Here is a 25,286-nt window from a genome sequence, read left to right as displayed (position 1 = left end):
GGACACCCTTAGGGTTGGGTTGGGACTGCTCGAGCGTTAGCAAAGACAAAAGAGGAACGGAGATTGTGTCATCTCGGGACGCAACCTGCACACCCGTGCACGCGCACCCCACAGCAATTGGCAGTGACGTTATCAATGAGCGTGGGGGGGGGCGTATCACTGCAGCGCAAGGTTTTACATGGTTGTGCTTTCAAGTGCTCCTACGCGTTTTCAGCTTGTACTGCGTGGCATCCGGAAAGAATTTGGTACCCAAAAAAGCTCCGAGTCAGTGTGGTGGGCCAGGAAGCCTCCTGGCTGAGTCGACTTGGAATTTTCCTGCCCAATTTGGTCAGTCTGGACGCGAGCAAATACAGTAACCACAGCTACATGCTCTGCCACAATGCTGACCAAGTGGATCGTTTAAGCAAGACAACGCTAATGCACCACTCTAATCCCCATATTCCTTATATTCCGCAGTCTCAAAAAATAATCCACTAAACTTTAAATGTCAACATCCAACACCAGTTCTGGTGCTCTGTGTGAGAGTCACGTGTAGAAGCATTCGCCGAATAAAAATTGCACCAGATATTCATTTTAGGCCGAGTCAATGTAACACAGGACCCCCCGGGGCTGAAATTAGAATGCCACTTGCCAATGGAGTTGTAAATGGGATCGAATTGAACCCAGGTGGTGGATAAGCATAAAGCAATGAACCCAACTACCATTCTAGAACTCCCAATACAAAGACAGACCCCTCCCCCGTATGGCCGACACAGACTTTTGGGGCAAGTGCTGCTAGCAAGCACCTATGAAGGTCGGCATAGTACATGCCCGGCTGCCTTTATCTCCCTAGTGCCGATGTTTACACATTGCACCAGCTACTCATTTTAGGCTTAACCGACCTCGCCGAGGCCCAGAACCAGCTGAAATATGCCACTGTTGTTGGTCGTGAGTGGGAAATGCGAACTCAAATCGCTGGGTTTGTAGCGCAGTGCGTTAATTGCTGCACCACCACTCACCACATACATATGCATGCAAGCGCACTCGCTTAATACACATGCACACACAAAGATCCCATGTAAAGCCTCATAGACTGTTGAGGCAAGTGCAATTACCAGGCACTCAATAACGCTTTAATAGCACACACGAGCATAGTGTGAACTGGATGCACACACGCCTGGCCACCCAGGGCCTATGTTGACCATAACACTGCACAAGATACGAATTTAATGCTCAGTCAACCCAGAGTTGCCCCCAGGTACATACACCAATTACCATTGGTGTGCAGGTGAAAGATTTGAAATTGTAGCAAAATATAATCACAGTACTACACTGGACAAAACACATGAACACATTAATGCCGACTAACAATTACAATTTCAAGTAACCTTGTTATTGAACAAAATAGTTACATTATCTCTCTTCCCAGTGTGAATAGTATCTATCGCAAGGGAGACCTATGAGGAAGTATTGACACGATCTAACAAAAAAAATCTTTATGAATAATGTACATCGTAGGGGGTAGTAGTTACGTAACTAATTTAGTTGATGTAAATCTGACACGCAAACCACGGAGATTTATGCTAACTTGACTTTCCGAGTGATCCACATGGGCACTAATCGCCGTCGCTGGACAATGATCCGGCCAGGGAGAGAGCTGCGGCTCGGGTTTGACTCAGAGGAAGGAATTACCAGTGTGGATGTCCAGTCATTTCTTTTGTATGGCAGCTGATGTAGATGCAGAGCAACAACTACAATTTCACATTCAAGTGGTCAAGCCAGGAGCAGAGGTGTGTATCGCTGTGATGTCTCCTTCGTATTTGTGTTATTATATGTTGTAAGGTCTGTTCTGGATGAACACAATCGCACACTGGAGAGTTTTAAATGTTCCATTTGACATCCAGTGAGGTCAGAGTTCAGCAAGCAGTGTCAACTTTGAGCAAAGAGAAGGGAATAGCAGTAGGTAGGAGCGAGTCCCAAGGAGGATCACCAAGACGGTGACAAAAATCTTACGGTGAAGGGGTGCACGCAGCGGTGAAAATATTTATAAATGCGACTTAAAATTAACAGAATCTCCCAGCGGGAGAAACTAAAAAAACCTTATTGTGATTATTTAATAAAGGTCTGCTGGGCCCTGCGGAGGGAAGGCTTCACTTGGCTAGGAAAGCGTTCGCTCTCAGCTCCACCGCCTCCCTTCCGTGGTGCGTCATGCGCTCCAGAAATAGCAACGCGCTCTCGCTAAGGAGGGGGTTCCACGAATTTTTAACCCTCGCGGCGGCACGGCCGCTTCGTCTTAGTCACCGCTGACAGCCAGGCTAATTGGATTTAATCGTAATTAAGTTTCACATTAATACAGCAGAGATGGATGGGAACAACTCGCGGCCAGTAACGCTGAAGACCTGAGTTTGTGTACCGGGGTGCCACGCCCAAGAGAGACTTAGGAAAAGAGACATCTCGTTGCGGAGTGAGTTTGGCAGCCTGGGTCCCAGTCACTTGCGGTGACATGAAAAACACATCAAGGAAAATTGGTTTTGAATTTCATTTTAGTCTGGGTCAACTCTGGAAAATAGATTAGTGGTGGAATCTCTGGCAGTGGGCACCTATTAAGGTCCACGTGATACACAAAGGGGTGGTGTGGCAAACAAACATGTAGTGCTGATGCTCAACATGCCATACAGAGTAGTCATTTCTGTTCGAGTCTGTCTTGGAGAGGGCGCACATCAGGTTAATTACATATTGCGATGGTCGGCCATGCATCAAACTTGGATACGTTGGGATCATTGACCCTTGTACTGCCCATTACACTATCACCAACAACCGCCATTCGCCACCAAGTGACGGTGACGTCACCACAGCGCTTGTGCCAGGCTATATGCACTTTATGACACCACTCCCATAAACACAAACCTACACTTAAAACAAAGACACATACAGACAATGCAATGCAGGTAAAGGGTGGGGTAAGTTACATGGCAGGGGTGCCTCAAACCTACTCTGTACGCATTCCGCAGCCCTGTGGGCAAGACACTAAATGAAAGATACTAAAAGAAAGAATCAAAAAGTCCTGCGGACGGCGGCATTGATGAAAAGACAGCACACACACATGCATTGAATAAAACATCTCTATGACTATTGCATCACACAATTCTGTGCACACTTTAGAAATAATGGATTTCCAGATGCGACTACACCTCAATGGCCTGAGTCAAACATATCTGCTTGCACAAACAAAGATCCCTAAGTAGCCTTCAAAAACAGTTGGGGCAAGTGCTGTTAGCGAACACCTATGAAGGCGAGCACGGCACACGAGGGGGGTGGGTGGCCAGTACCACGCCCGGCAATCTTTGCCTCTGCGTGCACACGCACACACAAACGGAAGCACACTTATTCACAAAAACACTCATACCGCAATGAGTATACCTAGAGGTACCACCAAACACGCGCGCGCGCACACACACAAAGAAGCAAACCCGATTATATTCACACAAATACATATATACCGAATGAAATTTACCGACGTATACACAAGCACACGCACAGCAGAGCAGTGATTGGGACACACAACAAAAGGTACTTTCCACACCGTTGGGCAAATTGCATGACAATTTAAATGGTTCCGTGCAACCAATTTGGCCACTGTTGCCGTACCACTGCCTCCCACACCCCAACACCGCAATCTAGGCCCCCCCCCAACCCACCCCCCCCCCTCCAGCTTTAGCAACCGCAGTTGCCACTAATAACTTTGTGCGCTTACGGGCACGGAGCGCAACGCAAATTCTATGGCCATGCAAAAAAAAACCTATATTTTTATCCGGTGCACAATGTGGCTTTGAGCAGTCATCCATACGAATCACAAAAAATGGGGAAGTTACTATTATTAGTCTTACCATAAAAGCATTATTTTCAAAAAGTATGGTTTAAAACCTAAACTAAAGTTGCATCTACAGGATACACACACACACGGGGTTACATATGTACACTGGAGTCATACACAGGGTACACACATACAGGGTTACACATGTACACTGGAGTCATACACAAGGAACACGCTACACACACACACAGCGTTACAGATATACACAGGGCGCACACACACAACTGGGTTCTAGACCACATACAGACATCAGCTCCCAACTACAAACACCAAAATTTGGTAGGCACTGAGCTCCACATACATACACGATACAAGCACACCGATACATACATATGAGCCATGTTAAAATCATATATTTTGCATTTCCGGGAACCTCAGGAAAACCCCCAGGAAAATGCGGTTGACACCGGTTTGCTGCACATAAAGAAATGTCGAGAGCAGTACACACTTATCATGATTCTATCTCTCTGGGGCGGCAGTTCATATACTGGGACAAGTTCTATTTCATATACAATGTTTATAAATCGATTCACAACGAACAATCATAATTCATCAAATAACCAGGGAAGTTGGGCATACCCATACGCAGACACTTATAGACCGGAGGGACAAGCATTGTTAGAGAGCACCTATTAAGGCCAGGATGGCACACGAGGAGATGGTATGGCCAGGACCCACACCACATAGACACGCACACCCCACCAAGGTCCGATTTTATGGCCGAGTCAACCTAGGGGAGTCCCAGCACAGGTTTTGATATCACTCGCCACCGATGCTATCCATGGCTGTGGTGCAGTGCTCTCTGTGCCACCGCCGCTCCTCAAGAAGAATGGAGGGCGGTTATCTCTGCGTCCGTTCCAGGGGTGCGCGTGGCATTTGCTGATCACTCGCGCAAAAAAACCCGCACGGTCACGTCGTGCGGGCACGCCAATGACAGGCAGCCTCAACTGGTTGGCTAATTACATTGCGTCAAATTTAATCAAGTGAGTGGGCTGCACGGGGCCTCGTAATTGATTGAGTAGTCTGTCGAAAAGAAAAAGCTGACCGAATGGAAATACAAAAAGAAATTGGTTATTTTTTTTATATACACATATATATACGTATATTGTATTTTGCATTCTGTTTGCTGTGCTTTCGTGCCAACTTGATTAAGTGAGGTCAGAAAAGCTCATTTAGTTACACATGTTAAATGTACACCCATCAATGTATGAATAATAACAATCATTGAACATTGTTTTTAATAATGCAGAATTGGAAATGGCAAATGGAAGTTTTTTTCCGAATGGAAAAGTTAATACAAGTCAGCATTTCAGCTTTGATATATTTTGATATTAAAGACCCCATGACACAATTCCCTAAAGTTAAACATTCATCATTGCTCTTTATTGGAAGCAAACAGCCCAACTCCGATATGACAACGAATTGACAGATCCAACACCAATACAAAAAGGTGTACGACAAGGCTGCCCACTTTCACCCAGTCTTTTCAACATCTACTCGGAGCAGATTTTTGATCGAACACTAGCAGATAAAAACATTGGTATTAAAGTCAATGGACAATACATCAACAACATCAGGTATGCTGACGACACTGCACTGCTGGCCGATTCGGAACAAGACCTACAACAAATCTTGGACGAGGTTGCCACAGAGAGTCAAATATGGGGCTTACGAATTAATAAAACAAAGGTTATGAAGGTCAGCCGAACTACAAGCGAAATAACAATCAAGCTTGGCAGCGAAAAATTGGAACAAGTACACCGATTTAAATACCTTGGTGTAATCATTGACGATCAGTTGAACCATTAAGTCGAAATCAAGAGCTGAATTGAACAAGCAAGGCAAGCATTTATTAAATGGAAAACACTCCTTGCAGACCGCAACTTGAGTACATCACTGAAACTGCGCACACTGAAATGCTACATCTGGTCAATTTTGCTGTACGGAGTAGAGACGTGGACATTGACAACAACAGCAACAAAAAGGCTCGAAGCTTTCGAGATGTGGCTGTATCGAAGAATGCTGAAAATCCCATGGACAGCCAAAACCACCAATACACAAGTTCTGCAAGATATGGGCACTGACAGGCAACTGCTGAAGACCATCATTAGCAGGAAGTGTTACTACCTAGGCCACATTGCCCAAAATGACCACAAATACCAGCTATTAAAGCAAATCCTGGAAGGAAAAATCGAAGGGAAAAAACGACCAGGACGGCCAAAAACGACATGGCTCAGTAACATCAAAACATGGCTACAATTAACAACAGCACAAACTCTACACGTCGTGCTAGACCGGGACCAATATCATCGTGAAGTCGCACAGGCCGTTAGGCAGGACTAAAGAAGAAGAAACATTATGAGTCAGCCAAAAGCCCTAAATGCTACATTTGTAATTAAAAAATTGTATAATTTGTTTTACAAAATGTTCTTGTACGATAATAGAATTACAAGCAATTGATATCCATTGAGATTTTTTATTTTATTTCAATGCTTCTTTAAATGATGAAATAAAAGCATCAATTAATACATTTGTGATGGCGCTCGCCTGTAAATCCAGCGCTGTGGAGGCAAGGGTTGGTGGATTGCATACAAAGTTGTGAAACTCCCTTCCCGCGAGGGTTGAGGAGATGCCATATCCTGGTTCGCCAGGAGAAGGCAGTACAGAAAATGTGGACTCCATCTGTTCCAACTCTACGGCTTAAGAGTGTCACACCCCCAAGCGACCACGTGGGGTTTGATCCGGCCGCTCAAATTTCCACCCACGTGTAAACACTCATCAATTGGCTGAAAACACCTTCACAAATAGAGGACGGCAGAGATCGGGCAGGAATTTGGCACTGGCTCACTGTGCAGCTGCCTTTCCCATTTGTCCGTGGTTCCTCGTAACTCCCGAGTCGTTCTCTCTCTACGAGAGCGAGAGAAAACTGTGCGGCGGTGCCGCGCTACAAGTTGAAATGAGGATTAATTGTTACTTGACATTTTTAACCGTGATATTATAATACCCGTGGCAATTTTCTTAAAATGTTCAGTTCGAGTGAAATTGCACCCATCTGGGACGTGTGTTGCTATGAAGGAAGTCAAGAGGAGTTATATCATGTGAATAAACTTTCCCTGGCCACATTAATATGGAATTTCCGCTCGTGGAAGAGACAGCGTTGGACAAGCGCACTGCCCTATGTGGCACAAACCTAACGTTGGTGCAGCATAATTAATTTTCCTTTAATCATTTGTTGTATATTTGTACATTTAAATAGCATGTGTATTTTTTATGCATGACTGTGGACTTCATATACTTAAAATGTGTTGCTATTTCACAACACAATATTTCACTTGTGTTGTTGCGCATGTTTAATGTAATTGGGTGCTGCTTTTACAACCCACATTACAAATGAGAAGGGGAAAAAAAGGCCCTTACATGGCACCATGTTCCCCTTTTAAAATAAGCAATCTATTAACCAGGCTCTCACCTGTTTAAGTGAAAAATATCTAAACAAATAGATATAAAAAATTAGCAATCAGGGCAGTTTTCATTCATTATTAATTAACTATTAGCACTTACAATCCGTTCAGATGGCACTTCGAGTATTGCAGAGAGCTTAATGCACGATCGGAAGGTTGGGGAGTTGAACTCTTGTTGAGGAATCAACTCGACTCATCATCCACAAGGGTATATAAATTGGATACAATATTGTGGTCATCCTATGGAAAGACTGGATGGTCGTCCAGCGTATCTCTAAACTCAACGATTCTTGTTTTACCAGGTAAGGCCCACTGAGCTATGTAGGTCTTTTTCAGAACCAACTTGGCCACAAAAATGAGAGCTCAACGAAGTGGCTTATCACGTGGAAAAATTGATAGCAGCCAAATATTATAAACGCATGTTCTTAAATGTGGAGGGAAAAACCGGAGCACTTGGAGAAAAATCCACGCGGCCACGGGGAGAGAGACACGCAAACTCCAAATATACAGGCATCGCCAGGGTCGGGATCGAACCCACGACCTCCGGCACACCAGGCGACGAAGTTAATATCTAGCCACCAATGCACCCAAGAAGTCGCCTTGCCATACCACTTCCGGTAGAACTCTCCACAGTGCGACTCACAACCCCCCCCACCTCCTCTCTAGACCGGGCAGCAGAACCATGGTCACTGGCGGGCATCGTTTCTCCGTGGCAGCCCCCGCCGTCTCGAACGCGGCCATCACTTTCCCACTGCTGCACATTCGCAACAGCACTCAATCGGTACCGACTTCTAATAGATGCTGAAAGGCCCCAACTCCTTCCCACACGCACATGAGGGGGCAACACTATCCCTAAACAGATGGAAACAGATGGTGATTAGTACACTTTCTAGACCGCCTTCTCCTGGCGAGCCAGGGTATGGCTCCTCCACGGCACCCATGGGAAGGGAGCTTCACCACATTTGTGCGGTGATCCACCATTCCTCGCTACCTCTGCAGCGCTGGGTTACATGCCACGTGCATCATAGCCACCACCGCCTGGCTTAAAACCCAAGAGGCATTTGTACAGCGGGGTTATCCAATTATTTAAGGAACCAATTATTCTATCGATTACCTGTTCAGATTACTAAAAGCATCTAACTTCTAAAGCGATATACTCATCTGCTTACGGTAATCGGGGAATCCCGGCACTTGGCCACCTTGGCCATCCACTTGCTCGACTTGTGCTTCCTCTCACGGTTTTCGCATTTAATTAACTTTAATTCTACGTATAAACTCAACAATCTTTTCAAGACAATCACAAAATCTTTCCAGGTTTTATATTCTAACAGGGAAGGCGGTGTGTTATCTTCAAAGACTTTATGATTTTACATCCAGCGAATCGCGGCCTTCTCCCTGTGCTTCAAGGTGATGGCGAGCAACTCAGGAGCAGTTGATTTTTTTTACGTGCTATTAAAGTGGAAATATAAAATCGTAACTAAATGTATACGGTGTTAATTGCACGCACATGTAATTAAAACGGTAGTCAATGTTAAAGATGTAAGCATTCAAGTATACATTTTTTTTATAAATCCGACTCACGCCGCCTGGCTTGTTACAATATAAGTGCGACATGCTGGTAGAAGTATGTGGACACATGACAGGTTTGGTGGGGGGTACACGACAAGAAAAATCGGGGGAAACACTGAGCTAAGGGTGACCAAACAACTTGTGATCACTGCCCAATGTAATATTTAAAACAGGCAGATAAATTGTCACCCAGCCAAAATTAACCTAGGATCCCAGTTGAACTGGTTCAGTGGTATGACCAGGTTTAGATGCCCATAGACTGGAGTGACCGGTGCTTTGTGATGGTTTGTGACGGACACAGCGGCTGGAACAGTGGGAAGAGTGCAGGCATCTTACCATGGTGCAGAGAATCGGCAGTCTCAGAGCCAGGCGTGCCATCCGAGGAACGACCGTAGACAGCAGCTCAGCTGCATTTCTTTCCTGTTGAGTGACAGCAGAAACAGAGAGTGGAGGGTTCAATATCTGAAAACATTGGATGGGTGTGTGGTTTGTTCTCCGACCGGTTGTGTGTGTGTGGGGAGCGGTAGTGTAGTGGTTAGCGCACTTCACTACGCATCTGGCAACCGGAGTTCGATTCTCACTCACGGCCAACACCAGTGACGATTATCTGAACCGGTTCTGGGCCTCCACGAGCTCGACTTAGCCTCAAACAAATTCCTGGTGTGGTGTGTAAACATCAGCACAGGGGAGACAAAGGTGGCAGAACACCGTGTTGGCCACCCATCCCCTTGTGTGCCATGCTGGCCTTCATTAGGTACCTGCTAATATCACTTGGCCCAAAAGTCTGTTAAAGGCTACACAGGGGACATTTCTCTTTATGTTTGTGGCGATCCGGACTCGTGAACCTACAGGGTAACATGGTAAAAAATTGGGATATTATAAACCAACATCAAAAAGTGCAAGGTAAGTGTATGAGCTTACTAAGGATCTAGCTTCAAAACGAACAAATCATAGCGTAGGGGAGATGACAAGTGTTACGTATTGGATTGTAAAGATATTATATAATGCAAAATGCATTCTTGAAAAGCAAGTCATCATCAAGAGCCATGGTCAATCCACTGCTGGATGAAGGCCGCCCCAAGATGCCATCTCCCAAAATCCTGTGATGTCACAATCCACCCACAGCATCCACACACACGAGCTGATTTCATCGTTCCAACTCCTCAGCGAATGCCCTTTCGGAGGCGTTCATTCCTTGCCTGCCACTCCTTTCTTGACCATACAATAGTGAGAAAGAAATAAAATATATAACCAAACATCTCCACTGATAGCACGAGGCCAGTAGTGGAAGTTCCACATTCTTATGACAGAGACCAGCCCCATCCTCAGAAACGTTACAGAGGTATCTATTTTACCGATCATGGAGGGATAATGGATTGAGTCAATTTCCAATGCAGATAGGCAGATTAAGGCAGTCATTAGCTAGGCACCGATAAACTGGCAGATGTACATTGCATATACAGAGTGCCATAGACAAAGTGAGACAAACATAAAGATATACAGACAAAGAGAAAGACAGATTGATAGAGGGATAAACAGATAAATTGGCAGATAACCAGACAGACAGAGAGTTAGACAGACACGGAGATAGATAAAGAGTGCGAGTATGTGGCAGGGCAGAAGAGGGGATGGGGCACAGAGGAAGGCAATTTCGAGAGTGGCGTGAGAGCCCGGGACAAACACATCGATTTTACCATCATCCCATTACGGCTCCATTTAATTTCATTTGCTTCCCGCGCGCTGCGTGGAGCAGCCCCTGGCGTCTGCCACCAACCCCCCCCCCCTTCTCTGCCTCCTCCTCCGCTCTGCTCCTATAATGTCCGTGTGTCCCTGAGTGCGTGTGTGGCTGTGCTCACGAATGTGCGTGCGCACGTTACGTGTAACACATTGGGTAGAGTAGTGGCACAGCGATTTGCGCGCCGTGCTACGATCACCATCGATCGATCCAATCAATGGTGAACATCAGTGGCGAATATTTTAACTGGCTTCTGGGGCCTCCACGAGGTCGACTCAGCCTGAGATGAGTACCTGGTGCAGTATGTCAACATCCGAGTTGGGGAGACAAATGTGACCGGGTGCAGTTTTAGTCACACCACAGCGCACGAAGGGGACGTGATGCCCGTTGAAAATACGAGTCTGTGTCACAAGAGCTACCAAACGCAAGAACAGGTAGAGAACAAAAACATCTGTAAACGGTAGAAAAATATAATAAACATGGAAGACGCAATAAATAATCTCTTAAGGTGGATATGATTTTAGAAGAAAAAAAACATTTACATTCGAAAATACTCGCATGAAATCAATAAAACATTTTTATAAACAAGATGAAAACTAGGCGAGGATGAAGTGCAATGATTAAATATATTTCAATTTAGACTGAGCAAAAGAATGAATTCAGTTTAAAGTGCAAACCCGATTGATTGTAAATAGTTGTGACGCGTAATATAATGATTTGGGGCCCTGAGCCAATCCACTGCTGGACTAAGATGCCTGCCCACGCCGGGAGATTTAACTCAGTCAGTGTGGAGCTGGATCAAGGACTTATCCAGATATCACTCGCCGCCGATGATAGCCGTTGCTGGGAATTGAACTCAGGTTGGCGGCTTTATGGCGCGGTGTGGCCAACAACACTACCACCACCGCTACACCCATCCTGAAAAGAATGAAAACTTTATTCATTACAAGTAAGTGTATGCAGGGGATTACTACAAAAGTGGCAAGGCTAGTCGAGGGTGGGGGGCTTCTGTCCTATCTCTCTCACCCTGCACCCCCCGTCCTCTCACCCTCCCCCCTCTCTCCCATAAAACTCCCGCCCCCCTCCAACATTGCGCAGGACTGATTGCTAAAGCACTTTGCTATGCATCGATTGCCGAATCAGGAGCAGTTCTTTGTGGCCGCAGGAGCCACAGCAAGACGAATAAATAATACCGACCGGAATGACAGGCCGGACGGCAAGACATTAAAACATTGGTACCGACGCTGGGGTTGGTGGGGGTGAAGGGCGGCACAGAGTGGTTTGGGAACAACAGCTTCTGCAGTAATGTGTAATAAATAAATAAATATAGACTCCTATTGAAATGCCAGTATAGGATGCAAAGCAGCAGCAGGCAATCTGGATAATACAACGGAGGGAGGTTGGTTCGTCCGATTATGTGACTGCCAATCATCACCAGTGGTGGACAGAGTTAGTACGAGAAATGTACAATTTTATCTATTAATGTCAAATGCCCCCAGCACAGGCATAACATTGGGCATATAAGCACCTTCTATTTGTTTGGGCGTGTATCATTTAAGTAAATATATATTTTACAGATTGACACCACTGCAGATTCTATAGCTTCGACAAGGAAAACAAGTTTGAGAATTGAATCCTGATCCTGAATCGTTAACATTTTATTGTCCATACTTCACCATGCTGGTCAGTGCAGGTTAGTGAAGGATCGGGCTCACCGGGGATCCTGCCAGGACAGGTTCAGATTCCGTTCGCCACGGATGTTAGCCGTGGCCGGGAATCGAACTCAAGCCAGAACGCAGTACACCAAGCGCTGAGCCACGGCTCCCCTCCCCTTCAATCAAGACGTGAAAGATTGGATTAAACTAAGTCTACCATTCCAGCAACACTAAACTACGTTAATCCAGTCGAAAGTGTTGCGGTAGAATTGTTCCAAGCCTGCCTTGGTTTTCACTCCAATAATTGCTTAGGTTCCTCCACTCCCCACATCCTTCCTCTCCTCCACCTCACTCTCATCCTCCTCCTCCTGTCTGCTTGACTTTAAATACTGAACCACAGCCTAATGCATCAGAGCGAGTCTGTTTCTCAGTAGTGACAGTCTCAATTCAATTATATAAATTCTCCCCCCCCACCCCCACGATACCTTTCAGTTTGAAACGGTAGGATTTGGAAGCATCCACTCGCATACACACACACGTGCAGGAACACATGAACAAAAGACACACAACCACACGCAAGCATGTGTCCATTACCATTCTTAGTGATATGTCCTGGCAGTATGGCCATAAATGCAAACTACATTCACTCCATGTGACCAATCACTAAAGACCCACTGAGCTCCTTCCCTGTATCTCTCTCTCTTTGCGGCTTATCCCCATGTGGTCTGTGGTGGGGTAAAACAGTAGCTCTCGTAGTACATCTGTTTGCGGTTATGGTTGTTAGAGCACCAGCCTTTGAAAGGGTGTGCGTTCAAATCTTGGTTTGGGCTGATTCAGAGCATCATCCATTTAGGGTTGATAAAATCATAACCGCTTTATGGGAAGTCAACAGTGGTGGTACTCTGGATAGCCTGTGCTCTGTCATAGGAATATGGAAATGTCACCACTGGCTCAGGGCCACCAATGGGGATTTACAGCGCTCCATGTTCTATTCAGCAGGAAGGCACCTTGACTATGACATGACTAGCCTCTAAGCCTTAAATTGAATCCCTTAACACTAACCCTGACTCATATCTCTAACACTACCACCGAACACAATACCGAAACAATTATTAAGTAACAAAACCACCGATTCTAACCTATACGACCATCCATAGCTTAACACCAACCATTACTCAAGTATAACCCATACCAATGATCCCTAAATTCAGACTCAATTCTACAACAAGATTATAATAATATTTCCCATTGCTTATCCAGGAAATCCCCATGGTGTATTAAAAGATGGATTCAGGAAGTGTCCTGAGGGGTTTGACCAATTCCATGAATGCGTGATCGGGAGGTGGGAAGAAACCAGTGTAGCCGTAGAAAGCACACGCATGCGAGCGGCATAACATTCAAACCTCCGCGCCGATCAACAACTCAAATCCACTTGCTGCACTGACATCTCCTGGCCACCTCGCAGCTCAACAGCCTTGGGAGTTTATCCCAAATGTGTGCGATCCACCAAGCCTTGCCTCCACGGGAGATGCATCTCAGTCAGCTGCATGCCACTGCAAGGATTTTTTGATTGGATACCTCCTGAACCAAACACGTGGAGACCATGGCCCACACTCTCCGATGCTGTGGTCGGACCCACGTGGCCAGACACGACGAGACGAATGTACCGGACCCTGAGCCCAGTGGTGGCAGGTGGAGTGGTGGGAGGGAAGCGCGAGCATGGGAGAACAAACGCAGGCAATCGTGGGGTGAGAATAAAAAAACACCAGCTTGACAAACGAGCCACTCAGACGCTTACTTAATAAGCAAATGTACATGCTTGGGCCCTTACATTTTTCTTTGCTCTTTGGGAAGGTTGTAAATGTCTTCATAAATAAGGGCCATCGCTCAAGGCAAGCACGTTGGCAACCTGGTGATATTAAATGGATCACATGCGTAAAAATCCACAAACTAGCCTGCCAGTGCCCTAGGTATGCACACTCATACACACAGAGTGATCATTATAGACTGCTGGGGCGGGATTTGTTAGAGAGTACCTATTGAGGCCGGCAAGGCACACGAGCAACGGAGAGTGCTGGGTTCAGTGCCATGCATGCGAAGCCAGTTTTGTCTCTCCATTGCTGTTGCTGACAACACTATCAACACTGATGCAACCGGAAATACTCATTTGAGGATAAGTGGGGCCTATGCGAGGCTCAGGCCGTATGCAGATACAAGGTTCTGGCTGTGCATTACAGTTGTGACTATCATAAAAATCCAGTGATTTTAACAAACATCTCCATTTTTCTAAGTATCTGTCTCCCTGCTCAAACAAGCCATGGGGACAGTCAGAGTACTCATCTGTGGCTATATGGATCGAAATTCCACACATCCATGGCAGAGGCCAGTCTGTCAATGTGATGACCACTGTTGACTTCCCACACTTAATATTGTCATTGATATGGTAGATGTGTTCACACTCATGCACAGCGTTATAGTATCCGTGTATTTGTTTCTATTTTTCTCTTTGATGATGATAATGACGATGATGTATGCTTGCCTGTGCATACACACCTTTTACTTTCACATAAAATTGCAGAAGCTCCCGAGCACAAATCCTAGCGCCGGTGTCGGGTAAATGGAATGGAGCCAAGTAATATTGTATCGGCAAACGTACCACGCAAGGAAAATGTACAGCCACAATTCTACGAGACCATTACAGCTGTGGATTCAATCTAGCACCTGTGTTAATGACGTCCCAACTACCAAGCCTCCAAACTCCAGGTGATTTGTTCGGCTCCTTGCTGTAACTTAAATAACTTAACCACTCGCATTGTAGGACCGATTCTTTGAACTGCAGTGAACCAATGATTATGCTGATGCGATGTATTAATGTCTGATGTGGCTGTTGTTCACAATTGCACCCAATTAACAAAAAATTATAAGGGGCGTGGCACCGTTCCTTATCGTCGAATTTCTGGGTGTTGCAGCTATCGGTGCCCGCCTGCAATCTTGGGGTTTGGTGGATTACACAGAGACGCATCCATTGTGTGTGAGGGACAACCATTTGCAGGATTATGAGGTGTCCGAATCAGGCAGTCTAGCAAGTAGGCTTGTAAATGATAAATTGTAACAGCAGGCTTCGATCGTAATGCTCGTGCGGTGCGTTGCACGAGCCCTTCTCTTGATGCTCAGGTTTCCTCCCACAGGCAAAAATACCCAAGAAATAAACCAGTGTCCTGCTGAAAAACAGCTTGAAACTTCACCGGGTCCTTCCGTACCTGTTGCCCCTGTTATCAGACTAAAAAATGTACGTAACTTACAAATCACTAAAAATGGCCTGCACTCAATGAACCAAATATTAAACAAACTTAACAGACCACAGAGAGTTGGTCATCATGAAGCCCATGGACCAATCAGCCAGGTGAGAGCATGGCATGTTGGTAGATTCACAATTGTAAATAAATTCTAGCTGGTAGTCAAGTCTGCTCAACATACCTCTGCACTAAAGAGAGATGTGCCCATGCCATATTAATGTGGAATTTCCAACACTGGCCATGGGCTGCCACATGCTAAACTAAGCAGGGAGACCAACTGACTCAGAGCCAGCCAGCCACCTTGTTGCGACTTTAAGAAGAGTGTCCAGACATTCCACTGCGCGTTGACGCTCTGTGAAACCGCCTCGCGTTGCGTCACGTGCCGTACACACCGCACCACAAGTGGAGAAGCCCTTTCAGGCACTGGCCTACCACACGATTCGAGTGTGTCCTTAATCAAGGTCCACAGAACAGAGAGCTGCGCTGAGCCGTGGCGACTCCCTAACTTGTCAGTCGCAATCACAGTCCAGTGGCACCTGCAACAACAACAACAGCAGCTGCAACAACAACAGCAGCTGCAACAACAACAGCAGCTGCAACAACAACAGCAGCTGCAACAACAACAGCAGCTGCAACAACAACAGCAGCTGCAACAACAACAGCAGCTGCAACAACAACAGCAGCTGCAACAACAACAGCAGCTGCAACAACAACAGCAGCTGCAACAACAACAGCAGCTGCAACAACAACAGCAGCTGCAACAACAACAGCAGCTGCAACAACAACAGCAGCAAGATGGCGGCGGCGTGTGCGGCCGTGTGTGCGTTGTGCTGCATGGGTGTGGGCTGTGCGTGAGAGTGGGTGAGGGTGAGCTGCGTGTGAGTGAGCTGTGTGTGTGTTTAAATTTAGTGTTTTAAAGATGTCAATTCACCTGCTGTGTATCTTACTACTGTCCCTCCCGGCCATATCTAGTGCCACACTCAACTCTACAAACGGCTACCCGCGTTACTTCGCGTCAATACTTATTGCTAAATTTGCCACTACACCTGCTAATGAAACAACTTATAGACACTTCTACACTCCATCATTGTATCCTTTTAAACCCTATCTTTGTCCCATTACTTCACCAGCACTCCTTCCAAACTTCATTCTGCTCTTAAAAATAACACCATCTGTGAGCTGCTGCTATTCGTCCAAGGTTCGTCGCTCTTCATCCTTTCACAGAAAATACCTGTGCAAACTATTAATTCTACTTTTCTTATTTCTGGGTGGTATTGAGCTTCATCCTGGCCCAAATGTAAAGAACTCATATAATTCTGTAGATTTTTCTGGCAGAAAAGGTGTTGGTGTTCTACATGTCAACATCAGAGGGCTTTTGATTAAATTAAGTCAACTAAAACTAGAAGTAGCAAATCTTGACCCGGACATATTTTGCCTAACAGAAACATTTCTCACTCCTGCCGTCAATGACTTGCAGATTACGATTGACAACTACAACCTTTTTCGGCTTGACCGAGGATCTAAAGGAGGTGGAATTGCCATCTATGTTCGTAATACTATTGCATGTTCACCAGCTCACTCCTTGTTTAAAAAATGTTGCTTTGAAGGTCTGGCTCTCAGAATAACTCTCCCTAATAATCAACACATATTGGTAGTGTGCTGCTATAGACCGCCTAGTGGTAAGGATGTTGAAGCTGCATCTGCACTGAGAGAGCTTCTTGGGGGCCTCCCTAAAGGTGAAATAGTTTTAGTGGGTGATCTAAATTGGAATTGGCTAAACCCGCCGGCCGTGGCCACAAATTTTGCAGATGAATTTAACCTGTTTCAATTAATAAATGTCCCCACAAGACCCAACCTAAAAAATCCGGGACAGTCATCTCTGCTTGACGTCCTATTGACAAATGCCCCTCACAATTTCGCACTGACTGGTGTTCTAGGTAATAACCTTAGTGATCACTCCTTCATTTTTGGGGTGAGATCATCAGCCAGACACAAAGCCCCCCCTAAATTGGTTGAGAAGCACTCCATGAGACACTTCAGCATACAGGCATTTACTAATGATGTGCTTCACTCGGATATTGACAAGGTCTGTGATATTCCAAACCTGACTACGGCTTGGGAGACCTTCAGGTACACGTTTCTACAAATTCTTAACAAACATGCTCCGTTGGTTAAATTTAAAACTAAAGGCAATCGTCCACCATGGTTTGATCCTTTGATTACAAAACTCATGAAAACTAGAGACAAGGCTTGGGCATGTGCTCAGAAAAGTAATTTGGTTAATGACTGGCTAGAATACAGGATTTTAAGGAATAGATGCGTCAAAAAAATACGGCATGCAAAAAATGACTACTTCTCTTCTACTCTCCTTGAATCTCATGGAAATGCCAGGATTTTCTGGAAAACAATCAAATGTATCGAAAAGGCATCCAAAACAGATCATCTGCCCGTTCAGCTTAACCGAAATGGGGAATATTTTTCAGATCCCCAAAAAATAGTTGACAATTTTAACCTTCATTTTTCTGAAGCTGGTACCCTATTTGATAATCTATTGGGAGTCACCCCTGCTCATGCAAATTCCTACACCCCTATCCAAACATTAAGCGAATTTAGTTTTCAGCCAATCCACGAAAGTAATGTTCTGAAACAACTGTCCTTCCTCAAAGGGTCCTCCTCTACCGGAGCAGATAGTATTCCCGTCTTTGCTCTACTAAGTGTTGGTCACCTAATATACAAACCTATAGCCCATATTTTCAACCTGTCCATCAAAGAAGCATCAGTTCCTCTAGAATGGAAACATTCCTATGTTCGTCCACTTCACAAAGGGGGCCCTAAAGATGATCCAAATAACTACCGACCTATCTCAATTTTGTCCCCGTTGATGAAAATTTTTGAAAAATTATTGAACTACCAAATTATCAGTTTCCTGTCCGCCAACAATCTATTACATCTAAAACAATCTGGGTTCCGAAAAAAATACAGCACCACATCTGCTGCATTAGACTCTATGAATCACATTTACAGTAGCCTTGATAATAAGCAGTACTGCGCCTGTCTTTTTCTTGACTTGTCCAAAGCTTTTGATACAGTAGACCACAACATCCTGCTTAGTAAAATAAGTTGCCTCGGTTTTTCCGAAAACACAGTAAAATGGTTAAAAAATTACCTCTTTTCTCGCACCCAAACTGTATTCACAGATGGTTGGAGGTCAAACAGTGTTAAGATAACAAAAGGGGTTCCACAGGGTTCCATTCTCGGCCCCCTCTTGTTCTCTCTTTATGTAAATGACTTGGGCACTGAACTGGATTATTCCAGGGTAAATCTTTTTGCAGATGACACGGTACTAATTACTGCTGGCCGCTCTCCGGATGACGTGATTGCTAAGCTCCAGAGTGATTTCAACAAACTACAACATCAGCTAGTTGCTCTTAAACTAGTCCTAAATCCTGCCAAAACCAAGGTGCTATGCTTCTCACCAGGACTAAAGCGGGAAGTTATTTTCCCCAAATTACATTCCTTAAATAATGATCAAATAGAGCAAGTTAAGATCTATAAGTATCTTGGGATCATCCTGGATTCAAAACTGAATTTTGAAGATCACATTGATTATATTGGGAAAAAGACAAAAATTAAAATTGGTTTTCTATATCGACACAAGCACTGCTTCCCCCCTATGTTCCGTTTGGAATTGATTAAAGCTACCATACTGCCTCTACTTGATTACTGTGACATTGTTTATAAATCAGCCCCAAGTACTGTACTGAAGAAGCTTGACTCAATGTATCACTCGGCCTTAAGATTTGCATTGAACTGCCCATATAGGACTCACCACTGTGACCTCTACATTGGGTCAAACTTAACATCTCTGAATGTTCGACGGCTTGTGCACCAGATCTTATTTATTCATGATGTACTTGCAAAAGAATCTGCAGATTACCTGCTGGATCTCATCTCTGTTTCAAAGAACAAATTTGACCTAAGGTCTACACTCATTTACCAGCTTAATATTCCCTATTGCCGTACATATACTGGAGGAAGGGCCTTTGCTATTGATGCCCCCAGGGTCTGGAATGCTGTTGCCAATAAATTGAAACTTGAGTCACTACCTATGAGATCTTCACTCAAAACTGCTCTAGAGGAGTTGTACACCCCTAGCTGCCAGTGCTATTCAGTGACCTAAAATAAAATGTTTCGCTCCGGATGATCGCTACAAAGTATGACCTGTGTTTTGATTTAGTGTGCTGATCTTAAAGGTGGAGTGACTCATGCAGCCAGCTATGGCTGCAGGGTTTTGGTAGTACATGTTGTTTATGCCATTTATTGTGAAAATTCTGTCACAGTTCCTATGATTGCTTTTTCATTGCTTTCATGGCTTTATTTTGGTGATTTCGAAAAGTGTATTGGTTTAGCCATGTTTGTTTGTTGTAGTACAGAGTTAGACTGATGGCCTTAATTTAAGCTGTCTTGTGGTTGTTGTTGTTGTTGTTTGACTTGCATCCCACTGGGATTTTTGCACACAGCGTTGGTGTACGGTGTTTTTTCTGCAATATTTTGCTGTCTTTTCTTGGATTTTCTGTTTGCACTTAGTCACATATTCACTTTAAGATGTTTTTTTGTTCATGTTTTTGTTTTTTGTTTGTTGCGGTTGCACCCGATTCAAGAGCTGAATGGCTCACAGGGCTATACCTAATAAATGAACTTGAAATAAATGAACTTGAAGAGGCCTCCGGCCCTACGCACTGTTGAAATTGCCAGCATTGCTGCGAGGTTCCACCATATATTTGTGGACTGCTGATGATTCCCGTACGACGTTGATGTCGCACTGTGTAATTTTAGAGTCGAGCACATGGCGCTGTGATCAGAAGCCACGATGGGAAGAGATGGCTGAGAGGCTGGTGGGGAGGGGCGGAGCGGGGGGGGGGATAGAGCTCTGACCAGTGTTAGAGAAATTAGTAAGCACGGTTGAGATGCTGGGTTTGAATACCACGCACGTATCTGCGATTACGCTGGGTTTTCAAGCCAAGTAACTTACCAAGAAAAAAAAAATACACGTTCGTCCATAACACAGTGGCCTTAAAATGAAAATACATAACAGGCAACGTTTTGGGCAATGGCCACGTAATGGCCCTTCGATGAAGATGGCCCATTGCCTGAACAGTGCCTATAAAATATTTTCCTTTCAAGACAGTGCTATAGTCATAGAAGACGAAGTGTCTCTCTGTTCAAACGACCAATGTAGGGGAGCTAACCTCCAATGCAGTTGTTGGCATTTGGGCACAGGTGTCTGAGGTGCATGCTAGGGATTGTGCATGAAGACAGGATAAGGAAAAGAGAACAGGGCAGACAAGCTCTGTAGATATCATTTTGCAAAAAGACAGTTTATTTTTTTATTTAGATTTTATTATTATTACTGAAAGAACCAAAATAAGTCGACATTATAGACTGCCAGTACGCTCACTCAGTGAAATAACCATTGCTACAGTTTACATTAGATTGCCAATACGCTCACCAGTTTAAAAATCAGGCTACAGTCTACATTATAGACTGCCAGTACACTCACCAAGGTTAAGAACCAGGCTATAGTCTACATTATAGACTGCCAGTACACTCACCCAGCTTAATAACCATTCAATTTCGATTTAAAGCTTTCGTGACTGCAGGGATTCATCTTCTTGGTTCTTTCGGTAAAGTCACGTAGAAGGGAAGTAATAAAATGATAAAAATAAAACATAATAGAATAATTCTCACGACGTTTCGGCCACAACGCAAGCAGCCGTCCTCAGGTGAAGAACATGTCTGTCGATAAGACAGAGTCTAAATGACACGTCTTAGGCTTGGAGTGTCTATTTAAGCTGTGAGGGAGGAGGAAGAGAGCCTTGACAAAAGAATTTGCATTTGAAGAGGAATTTAGCATATTTATGGGAAATGCAGGAATGCGAATAGTGCTAATTGTGAAATGCGTGGGAGGTGGGCGGGGGGTTTTCAAAGTCATATTATGCCCATGCATTATGCAGGATTAGCAGCATCAAAGGGAGGGGGCAGGGGCAGCACCAACAAAGGGAAGGAATGTGAATAGTATGCAGCTGCAGCAACCAAACAACCACGTAAAAAACTAAAGTATAAACTTCATAGTATCATCAGTATACTAAATATACTCTCCAATAAGCTGAGCTACTAACAGTAAGTAATACATTACAATTCTATGTCGCAAAAAATATAATATGCTTCCAGCTAAACTTTTTTCCTTACATCTAACAGATCTACCCCGTACTATATGCTGCCATAGACAAACCCAGCATTAAATTATATACTGTATTACTATACACCACCCTATACCTTATACATTGTTATATTACACTATGTATTATTCTACCCACCCTAATGTATATCACACTGCTATATATTCACTATACAATTACGGTACTATATATTACTTTGTACATTGTATTAAGCATATAAATGTTATACTATTTGTTATTATACACTGTACCATTGACCGTAGTGTGAAAGATACTAAGAGGCAGCAACGAAATATGAGAATGGGAGAGTAGCAGAGCAAAGAATCCATTCCCTGCGGAGAATGCAATGCCAGTGAGTGGAACGCGGTCTGAGAGTCACCGTAAACGTGAACACAATCAGTTAAGATCTGATGTATGGAATTGATGTGGCCGAGAAATTGGTCTAAAGCAGGCCGGCCATGTGGCCAGATGACAAAGGTGTCGTCTACGTACCTCTTCCATAAGGTCGGGCGTAGAGTGGCAGTCTGGATGGCGTCAGTCTCAAATTTCTCCATGAAGATGTTGGCTACAACCGGAGATAGGGGGGAGCCCATTGGGGTGCCCTCAGTTTGCTTGTAGAAAGTTCCATTTCTTAAGGCTAATGGTTACTCCGACTACACAATCCGCAAGGCCATCACTCCAACCATCAAGAAGGATCCTGTTGAGGAGCCTTTCAAGACCATCACCTTACCCTACATTGCTGGGGTCACAAAAAAGATCTCCAAAATCCTGATTAAACACAAGATCCAGGTCCGATTCAACACAGTACATAAAATCCGTGATCTGGTCCCGTCTGTAAAAGATGTGGTTCCAGACATACAGTACCCTGGCGTCTACAAACTAAGTTGCCTCTGTGGTAGCAGTTACATTGGAGAAACCAAACGACATGTCTCGGACCGCATCCGTGAACATAAAGCAGACCTGAAACACGGTAGGACAAACACCTCAGCCGTGGCAGATCACTGTTACAATTCAGTGGGCTCACATGACATTGACTTCTCCAAGACAGAGGTTCTCTGCAAGCCATCTGGCTATCATGAGAGATTCGTTCATGAAGCGATCCACATATACAAACACAGAGACAATTTCAACCGAGAAGATGGATTCTGGCTTAGCAATCATTGGAAGGACGTAATAAACCATTTCGGATCTTAACTGATTGTGTTCACGTTTACGGTGACTCTCAGACCACGTTCCACTCACTGGCATTGCATTCTCCGCAGGGAATGGATTCTTTGCTCTGCTACTCTCCCATTCTCATATTTCGTTGCTGCCTCTTAGTATCTTTCACACTACGGTCAATGGTACAGTGTATAATAACAAATAGTATAACATTTATATGCTTAATACAATGTACAAAGTAATATATAGTACCGTAATTGTATAGTGAATATATAGCAGTGTGATATACATTAGGGTGGGTAGAATAATACATAGTGTAATATAACAATGTATAAGGTATAGGGTGGTGTATAGTAATACAGTATATAATTTAATGTTGGGTTTGTCTATGGCAACATATAGTACGGGGTAGACCTGTTTGATGTAAGGAAAAAAGTTTAGCTGGAAGCATATTATATTTTTTGCGACATAGGATTGTAATGTATTACTTACTGTTAGTAGCTGAGCTTATTGGAGAGTATATTTAGTATACTGATGATACTATGAAGTTTATACTTTAGTTTTTTACGTGGTTGTTTGGTTGCTGCAGCTGCATACTATTCACATTCCTTCCCTTTGTTGGTGCTGCCCCTGCCCCTGCCCCCTCCCTTTGATGCTGCTAATCCTGCATAATGCATGGGCATAATATGACTTTGAAAACCCCCCGCCCACCTCCCACGCATTTCACAATTAGCACTATTCGCATTCCTGCATTTCCCAAAAATATGCTAAATTCCTCTTCAAATGCAAATTCTTGTCAAGGCTCTCTTCCTCCTCCCTCACAGCTTAAATAGACACTCCAAGCCTAAGACGTGTCATTTAGACTCTGTCTTATCGACAGACATGTTCTTCACCTGAGGACGGCTGCTTGCGTTGTGGCCGAAACGTCGTGATAATTATTCTATCGTTTTATTTTTATTATTTTATTACTTCCCTTCTACGTGACTTTACCGAAAGAACCAAGAAGATTAATAACCATTGCTATAGTCTACATTATAGACTGCCATTCCACTAACAAAACTTAATAACCAGGCAACAGTCCATATTAGAGATTGCCAGTACACTCACTCCGATTAAGAACCAGGCTACAGCCAACACTTTATTTTTATTCTATCTACGTGACTTTACCAAAAGAACCAAAGAATAAACCCGTTATTGTTGAAATGGTCTCCATGAGTCCAGTAACCAAGCGGTGGACCTAAGAGGAGACGGTGGGGGAATGTTGGGGCAACTCCTGGAGGGCGCCGTGTCTGCCTCTTCTCTCTACGTATGCCTCTCTTTGCTTCTCTGTATCTCTATTGGTCTCGGTGCATAACCAAAATTAGAATACATTTAAGATTTAAAGCCTGGCAATATGACAGCATTATTTCACAATGCGGTACAAATCAGGGACACATTGATTGGGCTTAAGAGGTAAGCAGGATTTTTGTTTGTGAAATGTTATTTACGCTCTGTTGAGGTGCTAAGTGGCTGCAGGGCAGTCTGTTTCTGGTCTCTATGTCTGTGTCTGTCCATAGGCCCTCTATGAGCACAGGCCTCCTCCGCATGTAACATTGGGTGGGAGGACAGAAGACGTCGAGGTCACGTGGTTGGTTAATGGGCACTCAACTCAGTAATTAGGCTGGGTGCCGATCAGACATCAACACATCTCTGGCCCCGGGAGACTTCTGGTCCAAATAAAAAAAATGCAATGGCGATGGGGGCCCTGAGACCCAACAGAGACCCAGTTCTTCTTGAGGACAACTAGTTCTCTGTTCCCCCAACACGTAAAAAAAAAGATCCCCATTGAGACACACGTCCACCTGACAGTTTGCTTCCTTAGTTAATTTCGGTTGCTCTTGATGCATTCTATTACGATACCGGTAAAAGGCAGCACCATCGCTCACCACGAAAAGAACATCAATAAATCTGCTACTATATTTTTTCAGAACAGTCAGCTGATTTTGACACATCCCAGAGCCATTCTAAATGGCACACGTAGGATGAGTGGCACTTGATAGGAACACATTTGCATTCCATTAGATACGGTGGAAATTGTAATTACGTGACCTGCTGGGGCTGCCGCAGAGCGTAAAACCCATAATTGGATGATCGTGAGTTCAAGTCCCAAACAGGGATCCACTTGGCTCATCAAGTCAACGGTGGTTGTGCCAAGGATGAGAATTGGCTCTCACCATATTAATGTGGAATTTCCACCATACTCTTTGGTATTTTCGGCAAAAAAAATTACTGTAGTGTATGCTGGAGCAGTCACACCTGATGAAGGATGCTTGTGTTG

At 44.4% G+C, this 25,286-nt stretch overlaps 1 protein-coding gene across 5 annotated transcripts in view; it reads right to left on the bottom strand.

Annotated features, from left to right (window-relative positions):
• PARG (poly(ADP-ribose) glycohydrolase) overlaps positions 1–25,286 on the bottom strand; it is a 140,309-nt gene that overhangs the window by 70,030 nt on the left and 44,993 nt on the right. For all 5 annotated transcript variants that reach the window (XM_078865611.1, XM_078865610.1, XM_078865613.1 and 2 more), the window contains one exon: positions 9,220–9,303. In XM_078865611.1, the coding sequence (XP_078721737.1) occupies positions 9,220–9,303 (84 nt within the window). The remainder of the gene's footprint in view (positions 1–9,219; positions 9,304–25,286) is intronic.

This window comes from Lampetra fluviatilis, chromosome 20 (assembly GCF_964198595.1).
Source record: "Lampetra fluviatilis chromosome 20, kcLamFluv1.1, whole genome shotgun sequence".
Classification (NCBI taxonomy): Eukaryota; Metazoa; Chordata; class Hyperoartia; order Petromyzontiformes; family Petromyzontidae; genus Lampetra; species Lampetra fluviatilis.
The sequence above is the reverse complement of the archived record's forward strand: the minus strand, read 5'-3'. Positions and strand labels throughout refer to the sequence as shown.